Source organism: Venturia canescens, chromosome 4, assembly GCF_019457755.1.
Source record: "Venturia canescens isolate UGA chromosome 4, ASM1945775v1, whole genome shotgun sequence".
Taxonomy (NCBI): Eukaryota; Metazoa; Arthropoda; class Insecta; order Hymenoptera; family Ichneumonidae; genus Venturia; species Venturia canescens.
The window spans coordinates 11342528-11368792 of NC_057424.1; the positions used below are offsets into that span (position 1 = coordinate 11342528).

A 26265-nucleotide genomic window follows, 5' to 3' on the forward strand; every position below is an offset into this window, starting at 1 on the left:
GCTTCGTAAATGTTGTGAATTGAACTTGTATTTTCATGAAAGAGTTCTGCAAGTCTCGAGCTCTTGTCACCCGCATAACGACGACTATTCGAGAATCCACGCGCCGTTCTCATCTCTATCTCTATCTTTCTCCCTCAACATTGAGGACTCCGCCACTTGGGAGGCAACTTGTAAGGCATATGGGCGATTTACATACGACTACATAACGGTATAATTACGACGCTCAACTCTGTTTCGCCGGTGCGCAGTTCGCCATCGTCGCGCATATCAGACCATACTTTATGTATACTTGTAGGGGAAAGTGGAACGGCGTCAGGACGTTAAGGAACAAAAACCCATGAGTGCAAACATGTAAAAAAACGAGCGAGGATCAAAAAAAATTGGCGGGCGATATTTTCAATGATTTTTGAAAAAATGAAACCACTGCGGCTCGATCGCGATGCTAACAGTTTGAAGATAACCTTTGAGTGAAAATGTAAGAATGGATTCGCCTGCTCGGTCGTTTCGTCCAAAGTTTTATATTCCGTTCGAATGTAACTGAAATCGTTATTCGTAATCTATAACTAAGAATCGCAAGTTTCATAGTGAAAGCTATACATTCATTGGAATAACGAGTGCAATAAAAGGAACGGCGAAGACGAGAAAGGGGGAAGGGCGATTGGAAAAATGAAAAAAAGCATCTGAAAGAAAAAGGAAGAGCGAAATAGGCAGAAGAAAAAACGAGAGCAAACGAGTAATTATATCTAGACTGATTCCGTTCGATCGAGTATAGTCTACCCGCTTGGCCAACCATGTACGTGTACGAACGACCGTTCATCTGACCGTGTGGGGCCACAGTGTAAAGGACAGATGCAATTTCCCTGATATCGTTTTACTGACAAAAATATCGAATGACGCGGTGACGGCAATGGCAGCAACGGCTCTTTACCACCCCTAAGCCCTGTGACATCCGCGACTATCCGGCAGTGCCTTCTTTTTATTCGTACTTATATATACATGTAGATATTCTATTAGATATAGATGTACCGTTTTCCAATAGTCCGTCCAGTAGCCAGACTACCGCAAAATATATGAACACATCTAACGTTAAGTTCTGTCGAAGCCTGGGTAGAAGAAAACAAAACTCGATTTGTCTATTTTTCTTCTATACGGGTACGGGATTTATCTATCCAGGTGCGCAACGACCTCATTGACAATTTATTGGCCTTTTTAAATGAGCCTTTTCAGAACGCAACGATGTAATTTATTCGTACAACTTCCGCTTGAAAATAACAGTTCGTTTCGCATCAGATATTCCAGTGGAATTTGTAACTCTATCATTCGACGAGCTGCAGCCTGCGATGGGGAATGAACAATGCTTTTTGCCGAAACTGTCTCATTTACCGAGCTCCGAAAAATCGCTTTTGACTTGCCAGAGTCTGCGAGGAACTGGACTAAGCCAATCGCTTACAGTGGAAATAGCAATCGAAGAAGCGAGATGTGCCGATTCCGATTGGCCTCAAAAATCTGAACGAAAAGAGCGCATAGGACAGTAGTAACAGAAGAAATTACGACTGGTAGCAAAATTGGGAATCCAGTGGGAGTGGCGAGGATAGATGAGAGAGGGTCGAAGGTAAAAGGGAGGTGGAGGTGACAGCCTTCGGAGGGTCGGAAGAGAAAGGAGAAGGGAGATAAATGGGACGGGGGAAGGGGAAGAATAGAGGACGAGAGAGATTTCAAATGAAATCAATTTAGAGGTGCTGTCCAGTCGAACGTTATCCCGCCGAGCCCCCTCGAAATGCCCGGGATAAATGTTGCCCAAAAACATCGTAATTTTATAACGACCTCCATGCCTGTGAATGTGCTTCACGCCATTTCAGTTTGACACTCTCGGCTCCGGTACATGCGAGCGTATGCTCATCCCGATCACATTCGTATGACACTCGCAAAAACTGCGATAAAGAGGGAGAGGGGGGGGGGAGATAGGAATATGGAGAGGGACGATGAAAAGGTGGGAAGAAAGGCACGATGATAATGGGAACGATTGCAAGCGGTGATGGCTGCTACGTGTGCAAGGGAAATAATCAAATTCAACATTTAGCATTAATAAGATAGCCTGAAAGCAGAGCCACAAGCTCCGTTTAATTTTTGAAAAAGAAACAAAAAGAGAATGATATTTGGTTAGATAGGCTGTTGCACTGTGTACATTCCGAGCTAGTTAATGACGATTGAAGGCTTCTGAACAAGTTTTTTGAAAGTCAACGACCAGATAACGTCTCTTATGCACTCTGGTGGAGTGTAGCACGAGGCTTTTTCTCCCTCTGGTCAATTTCATTCCAGTGGGTAGTGCATCCATTCGTTTCGAGCTCGCAGAGGTCCGCGGTCCTCCGGGGAGGTTGCTCTCTACTCTCAACACACAAGTACAGATATAGATTTTTCTACGCTCTGCTAGTCAGCACGGTAACTTTTTTGATAAACTGCTTTCTGCGTTTTTAGTCGGATGAATGCAAATTAAAATCTCAACGGAGTTGAGGGGATTGGGCGCTACGATGACGCGTCGCTGGAGGAATGACGTTGAAGAGAAACGATGTTAGTTGCAATATTACTGTTATATAAAAGTCGAAGCGTTCCCCGGTTGCATTTTGAAATCGTTATTCATCTTCAAATTCATTTTGTTTCACTCGTCTTTGTTTCTTTATGCTTGATTCACGCGCACGACTGATCCTGAGGTTGAATTTTAGCGAGAAGAAATGGTAAGTCGACTCCGCGCAAGGACGCAACGAGAAAATGTGTTTTTTTTTTCCCATTATTTCTATCGAAAAGGCATACAAAAAATAGCCCTTTCAAAAACGAGCAGTTTCAATTGGACTTGAAGCAATTATTAACTCGTTACGTATCGAAATTTCTTATCGATCCTTTCAATTTTGGCAACATCTATTCAAACGCGTTTCATTCATTAAAATTCAGCGTAATGAGTCGTTCGATTTTAATTGACGTTAGCCAAGCGTTATCTGCGCACTGCACACTCGCGGGCTTTACTAAAATATACGTATATGTACATAGACGTTTATGTATAGTCCATACGAAATCTATAGTCTGTAGAATTAATATGCAATCCTGCACACAGCAAGAAGCTTGCGGGAGCGGCTGATGAGAAAAAAATTAAGAGAGGATGTACCTAAGTGGGTATGAGATGAGGTATGGAAGTGTGTGTGTGTGTGTATGTGTATGAACCTAGAAAGTGAGGGACGATGAGACGAGAGAGAGGTAGCCATTGGATAATCTTTGGCTCTGAGTGTACCGTACTGATGCTGCAAGTAGAGGCTCATAGCGCCGGATTAGCCTTGCAGTGGCGATGCTTACATCCCCTGTGAAATCCTCCCCCTCTTCCATGTTTCCACCGATCCGCCGACAGCGAGTCGACGAGAAGCGAAGAGAAAAAGAGAGAAGACAGAAGAGACCCCTTTTCCTACGTTCTTCTCTTGCGACGAGTTCTCCGAGCTTCGTTTATAGCCTTTCTCCTTCTCTCTCTCTCTCTCTTTCTCTCTTTCTCTCTCTTGCTCCCACGATAGCCCCGCGGCCACCGTATTGTCTACCGCGCAGCCAATACCCGTCGTATTTCTCGTACTTGTGTTCATTATCAAAAAAAGGGGAGAAAAGCCAAGAGATGCAGACAGAAATGAGATCGAGAGGGATGAGAGAGAGACTGAGAGCGAAGGAAACAAGAAATGTCGCAAGTAAGAGCAAAAAAAGCATAACCGTTAGATGAGATTTCTCTTGAAGGGCACCTACCCCTATCTTTTACGAACACTCGATAGTATTTTTTTGTTTGATTGTTTCTTTTTTTTTTCGTTTTCATCTGATACTCGATCCGTTGCGTTCGATCGTTGTTCGGTGGCTGGATAAGTAAGAAAACTTTTCGCTTATTTACATTACGGACAAAGTGTTGATGGAAAAAGGTTGACGGGTAAGCCGAATTTTCTACAGGCTACTAATCTCGGAGAGCTGGGGAAACGATTGATTATAATCGAGATGAGTAAAGTTCCTTGAGTTTTGGCCTGCTTCGTTCTCGACGTGATAAAAAATCGACTCGTTTTTTGACTTTTCATCATGTGTCGGGTTTTATTTAAAATAAATCTCCTGAGAGAAATCTCCTTTTTCTGCAGAGATATTTTTGAAACTTGCCTCGCTCAGTTGATGATTATCGTTTGATTATTTGAAAATATGTAGCAACATATTTTAGTTGTAAATTAAAAATCATCGAATTCGTATAATTGGTTTTTGGATTCTTTTAGAATAACCTTCGCAAATGGTCGTTGAAACTATTACTCAAGGATTTTACAGCTTGAGATAATCTGGGTATTGCATCGAATAATTCTTATAGACAGAAAAAAGACAAGAACGTTAATTAAGTGTGGGGTTAGAGACGAGGGGCAAATTACATTGAGGTTTTGGAGGCAAAAACGAGGTGTTTGTGATGGGAGTTCCGAAAAGAAATGTCGTTTTTGGAGCGAGCCTTACTGAATGGAGTTCCCGGGAAAAAAGGACGCGACGAAGACACTGCGGTATTGACAAGAGCGGGGGGTGCTTTGGTGGCTCTCTTGCACATACGTTACGAGCGGTGGGAGTTTCTCTCCTAGCGAGACTGCGGCACATAGTCTCTTTGCAGTTTCAGAGGTAAACTCTGACTCCTTTTTACTCACTTTTGCCAACGGAGTATTGAAGGGGTAGACGGACGGTCGACAAGACCACGCATTGCAAGAGCACGATGCTGCGAGGGTGGCCAAGTCATGGAAAGAGTAGGAGAAGGAGTGAAGAGGCCGAGGCAACTTGACTAGAAGCGAGCAAGAGAGGGAGAGAAAGCACCGAGCGCCACTAATTAGTGCCAAGAACGTAATTAAGTAATTTTTAATTAAGTGACTGCCGTTTACGCGCACAACCACCGACGACCAACGCGTCGGAGAGATGAGAGCGTTGCGAGATGTGAGGCAGAGTGTTGGGGAAAGGGACAACCGGAGTAGAAGAAAATGTCACCCTCCAAGAGAGCTAGCTATAGAGTAAGCAAGATGTGCTCCAAAGCTGATGTCATATGCCATGTAAATTGTTCCTCTGTGCGTGTATGTGCACATATGAAAGAAAGAAGCGAAAGCGAAAGAGAGAGAGAGATGAGGGAAAAAGAGTTGGAGTGATCTGCCTCACCGCGGGAGTGCGCTACTGATAACTTAATTCCAAAGAAGATTTTCTGGCAATTTCACAATGTAATATATCTCGTGAGAGCCTTATATATATATATATATATATGAATCTTTTGACGTTTGCTGTGGATGTATGGAGAAGAGATTAACATGGTTTCGGCCTGGGCCGAGTCGGTGATTTCAGTTTCAACAAAACATCGATCACCGACTGCTGAATACTCGTTCTATTATCTTACGTATGTCATTAGATAGGCACAGGTAGCAACTCGACGTGCAACGTTTTTAAAATGATACGCCAGAGTCTAAAATCCGGAGATACGTCTTTCAGTGCCAAATTACCGGGCACTTCATCCTAGACATTCGTAGTTTCACCGATATCCAAATATTTGTGATGCGATCATGATTTTTTTGGCCTATATTTGTGCTGAGGCATCAAAATCTATCAACTGTTCCATGCATTCTCGCGCAGGTATATAAATTCACTTCTTTCTACTTATAAAAAGGGAACGAAGCGAGTTTCTTAGGTAGAGAATAAAATTGAGAGGTACTCAGTCCGTTCGTTGTATACACGTTTATAAAATCTCGTATTTTCATTGGAAAAAAGAAAAGTTTTGTCTTGCTCGGTCTGCCATAGAGCTGTAAATTTATGTAAGCTACCGTCTTGCATCCCAAGGTTTGTACCTTCCAGGCTGGAGAACGGCCTGGTTTACACAGCCTCCAAATTGCTCAAAGAGAAAAGTTTTCTCATTCTTCTCATTAGCAAGGAGAGGACGACGAGGATCCAGACGAAAATCAGGAGTCATAAAAAAATTAGACGTCCAAAGGAGAGGAAGAGTAGAGGGAGCCGAAGAAGAAGGAGAAGAGGCTTTAAAAAAGATGGTCCATCTTGAGGAAGTTGCGAGAGCGATACATCGCTATTTTCGTTGGTACTCAGCTTCGCAATCTGTGTACACGCGGATCCAACCCTTTTTCTCACTCCTCGCGGTCGTTACCGCACACATTTTCGCAGAGTCTTCGACTCTTGGCTTCCTCTCTTTTTCTCTCCCTAAGAATCCCTCGCTTTGCAAAGTCTCAGAGTTTCACTGGCGAGCTCTCGAATCGCCGAATCCATCCACCCACCCTTGCCGCCTACCACCCCCTCCGGGTCTGTGTCCGCCCTCTGTGCGTTCATCCTCCCTTCCTCCACGGCTTTTGTCTCAAAGGTACTACCCGGATACTTGCTCATTTTGTCGAAATTTCTGCCTCTCTCTTCGAGAGCGATCAGCCAACCAAATACTAAAGTTAGTGGACGAAAATAGGGGCACGGGAATGTATATTTTTGGTTTTATTTATTGAAAATTCATCAAATATTTTCAAGTTCTTTTCACATAAAAAACATCCACGAGAGTTCTGTAAAACTGCTTTCCAACGAGTACAAATATCGAACCATTTTCTCATTTCGAACTAACAGTGTCGAATTATCCGGATGATTAGACTGATAGAAAACACAAAAGAGCTCTTACTAGAGCAAAATATAAATAACTCTGATCCATTCGACTCGATGAAGCATCCGTATCATTAGGAAATAAATATTCGACTATTGCGGAAGGGCTACAAATAAGTAAGCGGGTGTTGAGCCAAGACTAAAAGAGTACGAGGAAATGCTAGGAACTAACATTTCTCTGTGAATCAGGTAGTACGAAAGCTCGGAGAGAGGAGCATATGTATATATTTACGTGCCCCAATTATACACGAGTTTCTTTGCACTGCATAGGAGCTTGAGGCTCAAATTTTCTCGTCGAGCTGCCACGACCACCGTCATCCCCCGACCGGGGTTACAGTGGTTGGAACGAGCACATACGATATATAAAACAGAGCGAGGGAAGTTTAAGGCTGCAGCAGGTAAGCAAGCAAGCAAGCAGTGCAGTTAATTCCTCACAATAAGAGGAAACCTGAGGACTCTAATTGTCCTTTCCTCGCTTTTCACGGGTGTATATTATGCACATACGTGCCGCGACTTTTTCTCAGTCGTTCGCAGAAGCAGTGCACAAGGGGGTGGGAGACCGGGGGAGTGGGGAGTCTTTTCTCTTGTTTTCTTCGTACGTGCCGAGTCCATGAATAATATCGCGTAGTCGTTATTGCGGCGGTTCAAAAAATAAGCAATTTTATAAATACAAAACGTAGCTTTTTATTTTTTAACGAGATAATCCTGTTCAATCTTCCGAAACAATGATATTTTTGAAAGATAATTTGCTTCAAGACTCTTTACAGGTAAGACCGCGTCTCCAAGTGTCAAATACTATCGAACATCTTCAAAAAAGCTTGCCTCAATATTTCAAAAATATGTGCATTCTGGAGGACGCGTTAATTGTATAGAATTCTGGGAACTTTCGGCCGGTTTTTTTTTTTTAGAAAAAGTGAAATCTTTCGATAATTTATCATATTCGTAGTGCCCACAGGAAAAAATCGTAGCAGAAGTTATCGCATAATGAAAGTTTGAAGAATGGTTGCCCCTTCTTTTTGTGAATGACATTCGTAGTGTGTGTAAATGGTAACGATCACGCAGCTATTTGTTCTTCTCATTTGAGTTCTTAACTTTCTTTGCGTTTACGAGAAAAAGTGAGGCGGTAGGATGGCTTTAACGACACAAACGGCTGCACCCTCTCCGTTGTGCCCGGGAAGTGAGCAACTTTTTTATCTTATAAACTATACTGAAAGTCTACTCACATAAATGCGTATTAATGCGTCGCACGTATGAATGCGGGGATCTTTGACAATATTGCGGCATCGTGTCTATTGAGTAACCGCGCACGGGTGTACCTACCACTTGCGCCAACGGCTGAGTACACACAATCTTTTGAGATTAAAAAACACACTTGGCCGAGACGCTGATGTGCGGATTATGAGCCGAAAGCGAAGAAGAATGAGATGGAAGGAACGAGGACAGAGAGTTTAATGAGAATAAGAGAGCACACACGCCGCTCCTGACTCCTGGCGGCTGTGTACGTGAATGAGATTGCCTCTTGTCTTGCAGGAACATATCCTCAAGCTCGGTTTTTTAACGCCCTCTCAACTTGCTCCACGTGTTCAGTCGAGATTCGCGTAAGCTCTGTCCCACCAATGAGTTTTAATTGGATATCTTATTTTTTTATATCTCTCTCTATTCCTTTCCCTCCTCCGTTTTTCACACATTGCGTTGAAGCAACGGGCAATTATCCACTTGAAAAAAACCACGCTGCGTTTCGTACTGCATATAAAACTGTCGAATTTCTGGTTCATCGAGAATTCGCTTCTGGAGAACAGACTTTTGATCTTTGGTCGAGCGGCGCCGACCGTGATCGCAAAAGATCCTCGTAGCCGCGCGCAGTGTTTCAGTATACGCAAACGAATATACCACGTCTGTACATGTGTACGAAACACACATATGATAAAGTAGAAAAAGAAAGATAAGAAAACGATGGATAGATAACCGGCCAGGGGTAGATAATGTACGTCGACAAAACGATCAAATACGACGATAAGAGGGTGGCGAAGAAATTACGATGAGGCAAAAGACGCCATATAGGTACGTCACGAAAAATACCACCAGCACCCTGGGGCGCACCTATACTCGCGGCGTATGAATTATCAGCTCGGGCTTCGGCTCAGGAACTTTATCATTTTAGCCTGAAAAGGCTGACTTTCCGCTTTCCATGCTATAGTGTCTTTTGAAATATCAATTATTCACAGGACTCGTCGTGACCACTCAATAATTTACGGTAACAACCTTTGCGTGCATTTCTTAGAGGAGCATTACGATTGAGGTAAAATATCCTACAGACATCAAATATGTACCATTAACAATAGAGGCGCGTATCTATGGGGCGTTTCACGTTGGGCCATCCGGACAGAATTACTAATCGCTTTAGCTCGTCTGTGAAATTCTTTGAAATTTCGAATTACAGTAATGAAAATTTCAAGCGAATCTGACATTTACTGAATAACGAACTTTTTATTGAGAACATTTTCATCTCCTCCGCAATGTCCGTTCAATTTTTCACTAGATTTTGGTATTTGCTCGTTTCTGTTCAACGATAAAAATAAAAAGCGATGAGAACAAACTTGACTATAATATTTTTCAAATCCTCAAGACGAAGATGAGCCAGGATTGACGAGCGTCCGGTAGTCAGTGGCAGGCGATTTGGCAACAGAGGTGAAGCGGTATAAAGGAATGAGGGAAATCGAGGTAGGTAAAAAGACGGGGTAAAGGAGTAGAGGAAATGGCAAAAGAGTTTCGTGCCACGTTCTAGCTTCCCGCGCTAACCTATGTCGTGTCCGTCCGTTGTCCATTATACGACATAAAATTCCTCCCATCCAAGAAGATAGGATCTAGGTGGAGCCGCTGCTCAGAGTCGCGTGTCCCACCGTGGGATCTGATAGCGACAAGCTAACTTGCCCCTTCCTCTGCGCCTCTGACCCCTGATACGACACTTCTATCTCCGTTTTTCAAGCTTGTTGTTTTTGCTTCACCTTCGATTCACTGGTGTAAACAGCAAAGATCATCCTCTACACATGACCTTAATCACGAGATTGATAAAGATGGAGAATCCTTCTCTAGCTGGTGCAATAAACACGCAAATGGTACTTGAACAAGCTTTACTGCGAAATGAAAAAAAAATGTCTTCGAGCTAGATAAGTTAGAACTGAATATTAAAACAGCCACATTTTCCGTTCTCGCCCATCTTATTCCTTTGAAAACTGTCGTCTTTATGGTCATTCGATTATTTCTTTTCTCACTCGTTTAATTTCTCCCCTTCTTATAAAAACCATAAAACGTTTATCTGGCTTCGCTTTGTCGCTGAATATAGAAGAATGAGAAAGAAGTAGAGAGGACGAAAAAACGTTTGTGAGAGGCATGTTGCGGTGTAGAAAGTACAGAAAAAACTTTGTTCTTGCTTTCAGATGATAAAATATACATATGACATCGTCAGATCGGATTCCACGTGCACATCTATCGTATAAAACTGATGTGTGTATAGTCGATCGCAAGTCGAGAAAGCCTCGCTCGCGAGCGGGTGTGTACGATCACGATCGTGCATACGAATGAGAGAGCTGGCGGAGCTTGTGCTCAAAGTTCGATATTTTATAGTGGACACTTGGTGCATGAACGAGTAGTTTATGAAACAAAAGTGTACAGCTTGATCGAAACTAATGATTGGGATGACGAAGAACACGGGGAGAGGGGACCAGTACATAAAATAGTGAAAAAGTAAATTCTGCAGAAATTTCTTCGATAGGGAAAAAGTAGTTTGGACGTCGATAGAACCTGATGACGATGAATGTCTAATGGGCCCGAGAAACGAAGAAAGCGATCACGTGAAGCAGCAATACAGTACGTGCTTATATCAGTCCTGCTGACACTACTAAAACACACGAAGATGTCTGTGTAGGCAAAAGTGTAAAATAATGTAGTGAGGCTTTTCCGCATAGGAAGTCGTGCATTAGGCTATCAGATCGGGCACGCTCAACTCCCGGCTGACTAGTGGTAGAGAAAACGAGGAGGAAAGAGCCTGGTAAACCCTTACGTGATTAGTCGTGGGGTGCTTGGGCGTAGTAAGGGTATGAGGGGGGCGGGTTGCTCGTTTCTGCACGTATGTATCGGTAGGAAGGAAGGAAGGAAGGAACTTAATGCGTTATTTTGCCCTGTAATATTATAGTATGCACGAAAGCGTGTTACTCAGAACCGCTATCGTTTCATCGCTATTTTCTGTCTGTCGCTATCCTTCCTCAAGGTCTTTTTGTCACTGACTTTTTATTCCCTACAATAACTTGCAAGTCGGAGTACAGACGTTCCTTTTTCTTGTCTGGCGTAGACAGTGATTCAACTCTAGTTTTTTCTTGCTTTTCAACGACGCTGGTCAATTAATGAAATAGAAAGATTCTAGTCGTTCGTATGTTTCCAAGAAACGATTTGCAAAAACGTCCGGTCTAAGCACAATGACAAGATAAAAAGACCACGAGAGAATAAGAGGGTAGATTTGTACACGGCTCGAGACGAGGGCTGCACTCGTAGCTCGAGTGAAAAAATGGGGTGGTCGACCAACCGCATGTAGCCTGAGGCAGACACGGAGGACGAATTTATAATGAAATTTTTCCATGTAATAAGCTTTGTCTTAGACTATAAATTGAGTTCTTTTGTTATTAAAAATTGACTGCGGACAATACTGTTGAGATTGTTTCACTTCAACCTTATCAGTTCAACGTCCATTTTAAGGATCAAATATATTTCGTGAGTAGGTCTTGGAGCAGAGAGATTAAGTCGTTTTCGTCGACGTTTCGATAGCACAATGAATGACTATTTTTTTTTTTCAAATTTCAATTTCAGAATAATTCAGAATCGAACGCGATAATTGAAACCGGATGCTCCCGTTTTCGATTCTATCGCCACCAATGACCCGAAGAAAATTCTTTCCTGTGTGGATCCCATCAAGTTGCGTGGAGTTGTCACACCACACAGACTCCGAAATCTTTCGTGGAACGTTCAGCTAAGATTTTCTATGTACAAAACTTATGTTGAAATCGGTTGTCGAAACATGGAAGGGCATACGTGCCAATCGATATGTAACGAAATCTCGTGTAAATTAAAAAATAATAGACAAAGGCCCCTTGACAGGTTTTTATAATGTGTAAAGAAAGAGAGATGAATAAATCTACATACAAGGAAGAGGTCGAGGCCAAGCGGACTCACACCCGCTTGCTGGACTTGGTTCGAAGCCTCATGTATCTGCGATCTCTTCGCTCCTACTCAGCCTAATTATAATCAGGCTAATGCTCAACGAGTGTGGCCGTTCGGTATGAACTAGGCTACGTATAGAATATAGCCCACCAAGCCTGTATCACCTGGTTCGCTCGCAAACTGGCCTATAATATATGTTTGCTCGAGAGTTCTCGTCCCAGACTTACTTATATCAAGCCCGGTAGAAAGCAACACCAGCCACGGAATCAGCACAAGCAGTGAGCTAGGTCGCTATATAACTCGCGGTCTAGTGGTAATTAAGATTCAGACACACCCACCGTGACTCTCGGGTCTCTTGGGTTCTGCCCGGGACAAACCTCTTTCCTATCATGAGATATACCTGACGTTCCTACGTGTACGATCATACGTTTTAGAGCGAAATGGGAGTGGTCGATTCGCTCGGAATGCTCATCCCTCTCGGTACTTCTCTCCTTTTCCTCGTTCCTTCTCCTTCGTCAATTGCGTACGATTTTAAACGTCTTCTACAACAGTGACCAATAGAGTTGGCTCCGAGCTATTTTCCATCTCTGTTAACTTTCGCTAATGTTTCAGCTCGAAGAGGATTCTTCCGAGAGCAAGAATCGACGCGGTCCCATTTCGTCTTCCATTTTTTCGGGCTTCGCTAATTTCTCAAGAGTTCAAAATTCTCTTCCCGCGCAAATGGGTCTCATGAATTTATATAGCAATCAAGAAAATTGACTCACCTAAAGTTGGAGAACCATTTGACCAGCTGCGCCGTGTTGTTCTTGTTGAATTTAATGTCTGGAAAGTACATCTTGAGGACGGTCGAGGATGGATACCTCACCCAGAAGAACATGAGCTTCGCTTTCCTCAGATGCATGGGCGTCAACGTCGCCGAGTTCACTGTGGTTAAGGGAATTATCGCGGAATTTTTGACAAAAATTTTAGCTCCGATCGCTCGTCGGCTTTAGCGAAATGTCGTGATGTACTGGACAAAAAAATCCGAGCTTAGGTCGAATTTGTTTTTCGATCATTGTGCGGATTGTGACATTATATTCTGTCTCACCTCGCACCACTCGGATATCTCAAATTTAATCGTGTTTTCCTTCGTATTAAATTGGATTAGAAATCGTACAAGCTGTGGCACTACCGTCGAGGGTTAAGCGAGTCTATATATTGAGACTGAGAGAGACACACATAGTACGACATAGATAGAGGGGTCCAACGCTAGCTTAGGTTGACCTACGATTGGCCGCATCCTCAGCTGAAGCCTTACGGGCTCCTTACCGGTAATAGGATCTCCCTCTGTGGTTTCATTACATTCTTATTCACTTAATCGGGCGTATTTCGTATCCCCCCCCCCCCCCCCCCTATCGCCGGTGGCCTTACCAAACTTTGACAACTGTATTGGAGCTGCTTATGACACTGCGTGAAACAGCGATTTTAAGAACAGAGCAAAAATCATCACAATTTCATTATTTTTGACATTGAACTATGTTTGGATAGTGAAAAAAGAAAATTAGAAGGCAAATAGGATCCGAGGTTCTCGCGAAGAATAATTTTTCAGTGACATCTTTGAGATGATTGTACAAATTTCTTGACTCTTTTGCGCCGTATATTAAAAGTGTATTTCATCAAATATTTTTTGTATCGAGATAAATCTTCCGAGTTCTAGGAGACTCGGGTTTGCTGAGATGAAATTTAATTGGTTGAATATGCTCCGCCTAAAATGTTCGGAAAAAACTCTTTCGGATATTGATGCTATGAGCACGTCAGCTGCACCATCGAAAGCACTGAGGGATGAAGGCCCTTCGAAGGTTCGGCGTACTACCTAGAGTTGTGTACTCGACCTGTCCTATCGGTGACGATGAGAGAACTAGAAGGAAAACAAGATGTAAGAAAAAAGAGAAGTGTGAGTTGGGAAAAATGAAAATGGAGAGCGGTGAAAAAACTCGACAGCATTGATTTAACATCAAAGGCCGAACCAAAAAAGCGGCAAAGAATGTTGTACACCGAGCGAACGCCCACGATGCAGTTCTACTGCAGCGTGTACCTCCATACGCGAGACCTGACGATATTCTACTCTCTTTTTCGTTGCTTCTTTATCGCACTGCTTGTCCACCCTTTTTTTAAAAGCATCTTTTCTACTCTAGCGGCTTTACCGTGCTAGAGCAAACCTTGTAATTCGATTCGGCCGACAATTTTCGCGACGAGAATCCGTCCCTTGTTTATTCCTCATAATGCATTGTGCCCCCAGTCTTCGAGGATAAACCTACAAAGAGCGACTCGTAAAGTGGAGGACGCGAAAGGTGGAATTTCCCAACGCTACTTCACTTGTTCTTTACTGAGACTAGATCCGGGAAATTGCGGGACAGATTATTGGTTTGGTTGAAAGTTGCCAGGCAGAAGCTGACCAGTCACCGAGGCTGAGGTCAAAGAACTTTCGTTCGGCTTCTCTCGCTGCCTAGTTGCCGAACAAACTCTGTTCGTAAATGCAACAGCTAACATTAGCGTAACTCCCGTAGCAAACTAATCTAACATTGGTCTCGAGCTATATAACACCGTAACCCTGCTTCTCCGACTTTACCCGCAATTCTCGATCCTTTCACAACTATATCACTTTCCTTGGCCTCTCTCGAGTTTCTGTTCTGCCAAAAATTTACCGTGCAAAGTTTCTTCGGTATACTCGAGCTCAACTTCCGTTTCTCTTCGTTCCTTCCGAACGCTACATCTCATTTTCTCAAATCACATGCAACACTGTTTTCTTTGTTTACCCAAGAACTAATCTCATCTCCGACTGGTCCGCCACTTTGTTCCCTCTTTAACTTTCCTCCTTGCGAATAAGACTATAACAGCCCCGGCTGAAGCAAAAATGAGATTTTTTACATTTTTCAAATTTCGTTTTCGTTACTTCACTAAGAAAACATTTTCACGACACTCGCCAAAGACCACAGAAGCTCATAAATATTTTTGAAAATGAACAAAAAAAAAAAAAAAATTCATTTTGATAAAATAAAATGAGTATTAGCAAAGGATATTGTAGGTTGAATTCCATCATAGCTGATTTCGGCCGAGTTGCAATCGCTATTTCTGTCGTTGCTATCCATCCTCAAATGTCCATAATCGGGACTGCCATGTTGAGCGACCGCAAGTAATGCTGGATGAAGCATCGAGGGTGGGTGAGGTAGTGGTGGCGAGTCACGCAACTCGACTCCTCCACCGGGCGGACTCGCTGGAAGATGGTGAGGTCCTGACGATGGTACCTGACCCGAATGCCCCGCGTGAGGATTGAAGAACGGCGAGTACGGCGAGAATACTTGACTCTCGTGCAGACTCGGATTCGGTATCGCCACACTCGTTGGTAAAGAGACCGGTAACATCGAGGGTGGTGCGTGGTACGGTCTCGGTGGTGGTGGTGGTGGTGGCGGACTGTCGCTACCGCCCTGTGAACCATTGCCCTCTTGCGCCAAGATTCTCGAGACAGTTCTGGGTGTAATCCTCGTGTCGGTAACCTGACGTTAAAACCGTTCGGTTACCGCGAGGATCGTAGGATATTTTGGGGTATTTTTTTTTTTTTTCATCTCAAATTGGGCTTAATGAAAAGATTGGCTTACCTTATGACGTCTCTTCTTTGGTGTTATCACGAGAGAAAGGGCTTCGTTCTGTTCAGCTTCTCTGACTTCTCTATCGTCACCTCTGAGAGCGCAGTAATCTCGCTGCTGTTGTTCCCGCTGTTGATGCTCCCGTTGTTGGACTTGTTGCTGTTGCTGTTGTTGTTGCGCCTGCATAGAAGCCATTCCGTATATCGTCGGTGGTTTGGGTGTTTGAAACATTCCGGCGCTCGACCTTGCATGAGGTGGTAATTGATTGATCTGATTAAGATTATTTTCCGTTGGGCCAGATAGCTGGCGATGAGGCCCACTCATGGTACCGATTTGCGGAAAACCCGCGGTTTGAGCCGGGGGCCCACCGTTGAGGGGCCCCCGTTGTCCGTTTGGGCCACCGGTAGTTTGTGGTGCTCCCCTGTCAACAACTTTCGTTCGCGGTGATTTTCTCTCGAGCAATTGGCTCGCGAGTATAAGATCCTTGTTGAATTGATCAGCAGCAGCTTGTGCGACATCGCCACTCTGCTTACTAAGAATCCTTCGAGGCTGTACGTATCTCGAAACAATCTCATCTACTAAATTGGCCAATGATGTCGCGATTTCTGATTTGAGAATATCTGCGAAACCCTCAAGATCAGCACATGGTATATGAGAACCAGAGGATCCCGTTGGCCCCCTACTGGCAGCACTTCTGAACACATTTAACCTTTCCTGGAAGTCCTTATGTGGATGCACGATACCACTAGGTGGCATAACTGGTGTTTGCGGCGTTGGTGGCCCGGTATTAATATGACTCGATGGCTGAGGTGATTGTTGACGTTGCTGGTGTTGCTGCTGTTGCGCAGCAGCCTGTTGCGCCTGCTGTTGTTGCTTTTGTTGTTGCTGCGCGGCCGCTTGTTGATGTTGCTGTTGCTGTTGTTGTTGTTGTTGTTGTTGATGTTGCTGTTGATGCTGTTGTTGTTGCTGTTGTTGTTGTTGTTGTTGTTGTTGTTGTTGCACTGCTGCTACCTGTTGATGTCTAACCGCGGCTTCTTGATGTTGTTTCATGCTTTCGGCGTGGGCCTGCTCTATGTATAGCTTCTGTCCCATTTGGTACATCGCTGCTGCAGCCGCATGCGGGTGATCGGGTGGCAGTGGTGGGAGACCATTGTAGGGTGGCGGATGAGGTCTTGATGGTCGAGGTGGTAGTTGAGGGTGAGGATGGTGCTGAGGACTCGTAGGAGCGTCACCACTATCACTATTTTCAGGCAACATAATCCCTCGTATTGTGAGTTCATTGTACTGACGTTTCATTGCTTCGAGTTCCCCTCTCAATGATTTCAATTGATTTTGCAAATTATCTTTTTCTTCACGTTTTCGTCTTATCGTGGCTGGATCGGTCTCCTCCTCGCTCTCCTCTTCGTCGTCTAGCATCGTATCGTTAATATCCTGCTGAAGCACGTGATGCGGCGTCTGTTGCTGGGGTTGGTAAAGCTTCCGTTTTTTGCAACCATTGACGGTGATAGGATTACAGGCAGGACTATTGACACTGCGCATGGTACTCACAATATTTTCCACTCGGGCACGTTTGACGTCTGAAGTAGGCGAAGTCGTCTCAGCCTTGGGCAATATTGGACAGGGTGAATGACTCGGGCTTCTTTTGATGTTCATCGAATCTTCGAGTTCCTCTTTAACGGAAACCGAACCGGATCTCGGCGCCGATGGACTCGGTGGTAAACTTTGTTCACAATCCGAACCTTCGAGATTAGCCCCAGGCTCCATACCGGCTTCCGCGAAAGCTTCTTCCATCGCACGCGCAGCCGAAGCCGCATCTTCAGCACTATCTTCAGCGTCGCCAGGCATCACCGTATCACGTTCACTATGATTCGCGATTACGTTATTCCCGTCAACACTTTCTTCCCCTCCACTCTGCACTGTCCCACTGATCGCTCGCGCACTATCACTATTTTGATGATGCTGCTGAGGACTCTGCTGGCGATGTTGCTGCGACTTTAACAATTCCGTAGTCGTATTGTTGTTGTTGTTATTGTTGTTACTATGTATACTGTTATTATTGTTGGGTTGTTCTTGACTCGAGAGGGCGGACATTTTTCGCCTCTGAAGTATATCACGCAGCATGTGTTGAGTGAGTTCACCAGCGATCGCCGGATCGTCACAATTAATAACGACCCCCGGCTGAAGATTCGCCGCCTGATCCATGCCTGCTCCTGTCATTCCTTGGCTTCCTTCGGGCGGTGAGCCTCCAGCGTCACTCGCCTGCTTAACCTGTCGTCCAAGGGGCTCGTTCAGCATCTTGGCAGGGCCAAAGCCCGGAGCCCCAAAAAAGTCGAATGCCGCGTGGGCAGAATGCTGACTCGTTGGCCCCGTCGTTGCTCCGAGGTGACCTTGAATTCCAACAGCTGCGCCAGACTGTTGCTGGCGCTGTTGTTGATGTTGAGATTGTTGTTGCTGCTGTAAAGACTGATGACTCGACGGTGGACCGGTACCACTGAATATAGAACTGTATTGTGCACCACCGAAAAATGATGGCCGGGAGCTAAAGTTTGGTATGCTCGAGTAGCTGTTGCGTGGCTCGCCGGCGTCCACGCGCTGTCTGGTGCGCTTCTGCTTCTTCAGGAGTTGCTGTTGCTTGCTATCCGTGGTTGCTCCGTAGAGGGCGAAACAGTCGGTCTCCTCCTCCGATGACATCATCGGCCGTCTGGTTGGTCGGCCCCCCGAAGGCCTCCGCGTCCCCTCCCCGCCAGGGCTCCTTGTCACCCCTCCTCTTCGCGCTCGAATAGTTTGCCTCGTGGCTCTGCTTGCTCTTCGCTTCGTCGTGCTACACTCGTCTCTCTCTCTCTCTCTTTCTCTCTCTTTCTCCCTCACTCTCTTCAAGCCTGACGACTCAGCTACCCTACCCCTGACCGACTCGCAATTCGCCTTCTACCAGCACCGGCTTAGTCTCTTCGTCTCGTTTTCTCACTCTCACTCACTCCTTCTCACTAACGTCCCCACTTCTCGTTTTCGCACGACCGATCCCCACTTTCACGACGCTGCGCCTCCTCCACCGTTACGTCGTCTACTCCGACTCCTACTTCTCTTTCTTCGTTTCCCCCTATGCGGTCGGGCGCGCGCGCGCGCCTACCGCCTTCTCGTTGGCACCCGCTGCCACAGCCGATTCCAACTACAGCGAACTTTACACCGGTGAGAGCCTGACTAGCAGCCGATACAATCACCGCCGATGACGCTTTTTTCTCACTTCCTCTCGGACTTCCTGTAGGAGCATCCACCGCCACCCTCGACCCTTTCTGCTTTTCCTTCCTTCACGCGCTACACCTAACTCTTTCCTTTTTTTCGGGTTTTTTTTGTTCGCTTTTTTCTTATTTTGCCCGTTTTTACCCTCGAAGGTCCCGGCTTCTTCTTCTTCTTCGTCTTCTTCTTCTTCTCACGTTTCTTTCTTACCCCGCTTATATCTATCGATTCTTTATTTTTCGTCTTGAAACACTTTTCTTTCCTCGTGCTATCTTCTCCCACAACAATTTGCTTTCCTCTTCCTACTTACTCCGTGTAATACTTATTAATCCTCGTTACTCGCCTTCTTTCTCTTCCTCTTTCTCGTCTAATTTATTTTTCACTATTCTTTGGCCCACTCTTTTCGTCGCGGATACGACGTCAAGATCTTTAGATCCTGTTTTAGGTACTTCTTTTGCTCCCTCTCGGCGATAATTCGATGTCGTTGGTACGAACTTGTGTCCTTTCTGCGATACTTTAAAGGAATTGTGTCGTTGTCAGGGCCAGGTGCTGTCGAACTACCGGAGTTGTTGCTGTCAGGCCTCGTGACGTTTCTGCCACGATGGCAGCTTCTCCCGCTCGGCGTGTATTGCTCTCGACGATGATTCTGTTGGCTCTTGATTTTGCTCCCGCTGTTTATCGCGAGTGTACTTGCTGGAGCTCGCGTTGGTGGTTTTCTCGTGCCCCCGCCTGGGAGCTGCATCCTTCGAGCTCACCAAAGGGCTAGCTGCCCCTCGCCACCTTTTCGCGATTTTTATTTCGTCGACTCTATCCGTCTGTAATAAAAGAAAAAAAAACATTCATTCATAAAAACATAGAAATTTCGTAACTCCATCTGCGTAAAAACCTTTTATCTACCATTGCACGTAAAATTTCATTTTATCTGCACTTTTTCAAATTCTTTTTCTTTCAAATCTAATAATTTCAGTCCATGACTCTATTTTTTTAACAAATAAGGATTAAATTACCATAAAATTCAAGTAATTGTGCAACATATCGATCAAATGAACGCGCGTAGATTCCCGCCATTGAATGGGACATTGTTTTAATGTGTGATACGACAAAATGAGCAAGTTCATGACAATGATAAGTATACAGCTATTGACACGATGAGTTGTATACTTGGGTGTAACCCCTTGGTGAAGTATTTAACAGATTTTGCAACTCGTAGAACTGCACATCGTCACCATATGTCAGGCAATCCAAGACGCGTACGTGTATTCCTATGAATACGTATCTACATAGAGTTATGTATAAGCGAACGTAGTGCACACGGAATGATTGGTTAGACACGTTGGAGCACACGCGAGCCTCGACACGGTGGTGTATATCAAGAAATACAAGGCTGGAGGACTTTGAGTAGACCATAAGAAAATTACCTCCACTGAATATCTTATTCGCATATAAGCAGCCCCGAACAAGCTCTTTCCTTGCGATATATAGTTATAAAACTTTTAGAATTAATCGTTCTCTCTTTATGGCACACTGTACTTCTAGCTCCTTCTCTGTTCTCGTCTCGTTGGAAGAACGCTAGAGCAATGGGGGTCAATGCTCGATGAAGAAAGAAATTTATTGATAGCTTTCGACACTGCCTGAAGGCAAGCTGCTTCTAGTATTTTTTGTTCGCCTGTTATTATAGCAAAGAAAATGTGAAAATCATAGTAATATGCGTCATCTCATATTATTCGATGATCGATACGATGTCGATCTCTGAACAAAGTCATCTGTGGCTTAACGATACTTCTTGCAGTTTTAATTTCTAAATTTCTTTGCATACTGATATGATTTGCTCCGAGTAAGACTTTACTAATGAGAGAATATTTTATATTTTTCGTCGTGAGAAAAAAATGTATCACTTCAAGTACTTGACTTTGCGTTGTTGGTCTTAAGGGCAAGTATCTCGTATCACGGTTCCGATGTACGTTCAGCTTAGGTAGAAAATCGAATTCGCGAGAAAAAAGTAATTTCTTCCCATCCTTACGACGGCGCTAAATCCGACCAAAGTTACGGAACTCTTACCGAGTCGGTCTCCTTCTCGATCTGTCCTCTTTCTCCAGTGTTATACTCTTTCTCGTTGTTGTATATCGATATATGTATACAAGCGTGGTAAGACAAGCGTTTTGAGAAGCAAAGCCGTGACATTAACCAACACGTCTCCGTTCACAGGCTTCATAGTCTCAGACGTTCGCCAGGGCGAATGCATAACTAGCTGTCGACGTGTACTCCATTTTTATACAACTTAAGCTACATAGTAGCGGTGAAATCGGTTTGAAAAATTTATTGTACACCACAAGTGCACCGATCGATATTCGCTCCGAGTATAGATATTATCGGTGTCTCAAGGAGTCACGAATAACAGCCCTCGTGTCTATGATCACTTTATGTTCGATATAAAAATCCGATCGAAGTGCAATATCGTTTAACTGCAAAATATAAACTTTTACGTATTTTTACAACGGAATATACGATCGTCTGATCCACAATTGATCGATCAGCTTATCGCCTCATCCATTATTTATCAAACTTCAGCGATAGCTGCCATTCCATTGTATTTTTTTTTTTTATATTATGAGAAGCTGATAGAGAAATGGTAAAAATACATGCTGAAACTAGTCATTGGTATATAAGAAAGACAGTCGGTCAATCCGATAGGGACACGAGGCTTGGGAAGGTATACGTCAAATAGAAGCAGATGAGGGAACCGTTTGCTCGACGCGGCAGCGAGCATATGGTGTTTAAGTTAAAACCTCCCTACACCCGTTCTTAACCGATCAACAGCGCATCGGCTACTCTCGATAAGCACTCGTTCCCCCATGCAACCGGTTCGTATACCTGCGGACGGGAAAGTACATAAACTTCGAGGGGGGTGTTCCGATGCCGCGCGTTCCTTCGTGCATACCTCGCGCACGATGACTGCACAAGGGGAAGAGAATAACGACGATAAAAAAGGTACTACTACGCCTTTCGTGTGTGTAGCGCGATCTCACCGGAAGTTAGGCCTTTGCCTCGAGTGTCGGAAGTAAGCCGGGAAGAGGTAATTACTGAGAGGGTGGCGGGGAACGAGGGACCCCGAAAGCGACACAGAAGTAAAGTTTGTTCATAGTACTGGAACTGTAAACTCGAATGTACACAGTAATTGCACTCGCGTATATATGTTTGTATATACATTGAGTTTAATGTATAAACGCGCTACAGAATTCCGTAGCGTACTACAGAAACACACATTAACATCAGCGGGTGTGTAAATTAATCGGACCACGTACGCACGCGTTGTCATAGAATGGAGATAGCGAGACGAAACAAGAAAAGAATTGCCAGAGGAAAAAAAGGATGTAGATTCGTATCATCCGGTAGGAAGCTTCGTTGACTTCCGGTTAACGAGTGAACCACGACACTCGTGGACCCATAACCTTTTTTGTTTCTCAATTCTATACACATTCTTCTGTGATTAATTATTTATTTTTTTTGGCGTTTTCACCGCTCTATCTGAAAACATTCTCGCATTGCTTCGTATTTCTCAATTCACTGGGCTCTTGGAATCGAGCAGACGTTTGTATTTGAAATAATATATTTTGTATTTTTAAGCAGTAACGACATAGATTAATCACTATTTTGAGGAGTAAGTAATTTAGATATAACATTGGGAGAAGTCATCGAAGAGCCTGAGGCTCGCAGCGGCAGGTTTGCCACTCTCGCTCTACAACTTGCTGGACACGGCGAGAGAAAACTTGCATCGTTAACGCGTTGAACTCTCGCGTACATACTCCGAGCTCCACGCTCAATCGGTTCTATTGTTTCGAACTGTCGACTATGTATACTGAGATCCAATAATCTTCCTCGTTGTCCTTCTCTCTATTATACAATGTAAGCGTCAAGTTAGGTAATTAACGTAGCGTATTAAGTGCACCAAGCCCCGAGGCGAATCCTGTCTTTAGGTCTATATGTATCTTTTATCCCGATGGAAAAGCTTGATTCTCTATATATTATGACCGAACGAACTTTATAATTGTTATGAAATCTTCAGGAGAGAACGGACCCGAGAACTTGTCCCTTTGAACCGCGTCTTCGTCACAGCGAATTTTTCATTCAAAACTTCTCTTCACAAACTCGCACGTGAACTGTAGTGAAAAATTTGTTGAAAATTTGTTGAATCGACAAAAACGCCACTCCTCCGCCACCCCAACGGATAACTCGAAAAACGGGCCTGTCTCAAATACATCGTTCTTTTCATCCTCTAATTTACGAATCCACATGTTCACGATGTCTGTTTGTTAGCAGTAATTTTAATCGAGTTCCGAGACACGACATATGCATAGGAATTTTACCCCCCGTAAGAGTCATGTGGTCGACGGTGTAGTTCGCAGGGGGTGCATGGGAAACCGGTGGTGAGTAACGGCCCATGTCCATCAACATAATAGGACTCTCTTTATTCACATTTATAATGTTTAATGGGCAAAAAAGTTGATGGCGTTTCGATGGCATTGATGCCGCGAGGAGAAGACGGAAAAATAATGGTGCGAGTTAACGCGGGTACAGCACTTGTCGGATACTCCAATGGCATATTTCACCTAACATCAACCTGCCTGCACGCCTCACGTGGTCGATAGCTGCGGCGTTGTTGCATATTAGGGGTGCGTGGAACGCGCAACAAGTATACACGACGCCTATAGTCACGTTATCAATTGATGGGTTATTAATTGTTGGTTAATCATATTAATGCGCAATCTGCACCGATGAGTATCCGCAATCCGGATTGTGATGACCCTTCCCCCTTGCCTACGCTTTTTCTCTCTCCTGGGATATTACGAGTGTTATTTTTCGAACGAAATCGTTTCGATTCAATGGCACGCGTCCCGTTCGTTCTCGATCGTCCACCACAATTCCCCCACAATCATCCACTGCTGTATTGCTGTGTAGTACGTACTCATCCGATGCACGAATACACAAATGATTGAAGCACATACCTATTATATGTGTTATCCATTATGTGGATACGTCGTTATGGTGTCCATGTAGGCATTATACGTTTCGAGTACATACGTTGCTCGATGGGTGACACGATTTTCATAATTTACAGCTCTCGTTCAATTTGTTCAGCATTTGTATTCTCGTATTTTTTCATCGCGTATGACCTCAGCGAAAATAACCAATATGAGTTGTCGCTCTATAGTTGAATTCCGAGAGTTAATCGACACCGTTGTACGGTTTAACCGATATTAAATTTAAATCGACACGGTGTCGGAGGTAATTGAGTGGAGATTTAAAAAGGTTCTATTGAAAGAACGAGTTTTTTAAATCTGTAAAAATGCTGTAATTGTTATTTTTAACTGGATCCACCGTGTGAATTATTGCCGGTTATTTTCATCGAACAAGTTACTTGGTTGGTCGAGAAATTCAAAAGAAATATTTTTAATCGATGAATCGTTGGATGCTGTGCTTTGGATTTTCTTTCGAGTTGCATGATCAGAACGATTCTTTACGACAATCGTCCAGGTTGATGAACGAGGGGATCGCGAGGGGAGATTGAACGTTTCAAGGGGAAGTTTTTGTATCCGAAGACGAGAAAGGCTCCTTTATCCGGTGCTACTTCGGTACACGGAGCTGTCACCGAGAGAAAATTCCCAAGGTCTGAACTCTCCGCCACGAAGACTGCATCGCAAATCTCCGAAGGAGGAACGTTTTCCACGAGATGCGGTTAGCCCCATTTTCATTTGGGTTCCCATGACTTCCTACTGTGGGAAATACTAACGTCTGATATTAAAAGGTGCAAAAAATAGTGCGTCTCCCTGCGTTCTCGCATCGTCGACGGAAAAGAAGCTGGAACAAACGGTCTTTGCCCTCAATGGCGTGGGACCTCCGACCATCAAAACTTTTTCTTTTGGGGAAAAATCTCTGATCGCCTCGTGGACTCAATTAGAAGAAATGAGAAACGAAATGAACTTAAATAAGTTCGATACTTCTGGTTCCATTAAACTTACAATTGAAAATGATTCAATGTTATTTGGAAAAATATTTTTGAGTCAATAATAAAAATGTATTGCATCTTGAGAGTATGGGAAAAATCGTCGGTAGACGAATATTAAATTTTGATCAAAGTTTTAATCGAGGGCCGAATGAAAAGTTTTCTTTCAAATTTGGCGATCCCCAAGTTTCTACGTCACTGTAAAATCGAGTGGGGGGATCCCTTGGTGGCATTCAGGTGGTTCCACCGGGTGGCGTTTTCTCCCTGACGGTTTAAATGTCCAGGTATCTTAGGAGTGAGTCTCGTATGGGATATGTGTCTCGTGCAGACGTCACGAGGGGTAATTTTGTTGATGGTAAGGGTAAATCAGTGGAGCGAGGAAGTAGAAGGGAGTCGAGAAAGCAAGTTTGAAGAAAACGAAAAAGAAAGAAAGAAAGAGGAAAAGACGGAGCCGGTGCGCGGTGAGCAAAAGCCGGAACTTACACAGGGGTCCCCGCGAACTTTTTATCGACGTCTAGCACGCCAGCGTGTCGTTTCTATGACTGTAGCGCACTGCGCGTGCCAGCTGCCGCCTCGAGGCGTAACCGACGTTTCGGCCTTTCCTTCGGTTATTGTTATGAGCCGCGTTCTTATACCCACGGTCTAAGGAGCTCTTGGCCCCCTTCAACGTCTTGGGGCTGTTTTTCAGGGGTCTTGCTAACGTCTTAAGAAAGGTGCGCGCGCGCGCGCGTGCGCCAACCGGCACAAGGAAACCAGTTGACTTATGCTTGGGTGGAGCAACGGTTTTTGGTGTCGCGCACGAGTCACCGATCGCTTAACGGATATCGTACATTTCATTCTCTACTTTCAACTGTCTGCTGCTGTGCAGCCAAAAAAAAAATCCTTTTCACCAGTAATGTGGTCAATATACATCGCAAATAAATTATTACTGGACGTTGAAAATTTCTCGATTATCGATGTAACAATATTGAAAATCGTTGTTGGGGTATCGAGCTCGTGATTTCTCGACGGCAAGAACGGAGAGCACTTTGAAAATTTTATGGATACGTCTATACCAGGTACACTTAGTTACTCCGCTAATGCCATGAACTCCGCGAAAAACTCTTTTATTGTTACAAAGCTTTCGTACTTTTGCAGGCAGTTATGTAGATGAAGAGCAGAGCAAGCATATTGGCAACCGGTAGTACCCTCCAGGATTACAGCGTTATTGTCGTTGGGTTATGTGGATGCTCGCGAGTGTCTCCGTGCTATTTGAATGTGTTGCCTCTACATTCTTGATGGCAGCTATCCAAGCTGCAATTCTCGAGTAGCATCGTCGAATTCCAGACTTTTTGCACGAATATATTTATAGTACATACATCTACGTAGGTCGTAGCAGTCGGGCGCCTCTGGGATTACTTAATTATATTCAATTGCTAAAGTTGCAGCATCCGAAGAATACGCTTGTCGCGACTCCAGATTCGTCCCGAGTTCTCTTTCCATGCAGACCTGGTTGGATGACCTAACCATAGATAACCGAGGAACCTAGTATAGAAAGAC

General features: G+C 44.2%; 1 protein-coding gene across 4 annotated transcripts in view; it reads right to left on the bottom strand.

The window, feature by feature from the left end:
* The window catches only part of pros (prospero), a 130121-nt gene that overhangs the window by 19082 nt on the left and 84774 nt on the right, over nt 1-26265 (bottom strand). For 3 of the 4 annotated variants that reach the window (XM_043416010.1, XM_043416009.1, XM_043416011.1), the window contains 3 exons: nt 15504-19540; nt 14928-15401; nt 12633-12787 (listed from right to left, as the gene is read on the bottom strand). In XM_043416010.1, coding sequence (XP_043271945.1) covers nt 12633-12787; nt 14928-15401; nt 15504-18185 — 3311 coding nt within the window. In that variant the 5' untranslated portion in view covers nt 18186-19540. The remainder of the gene's footprint in view (nt 1-12632; nt 12788-14927; nt 15402-15503; nt 19541-26265) is intronic. The other variant, XM_043416013.1, reaches the window with a different exon arrangement.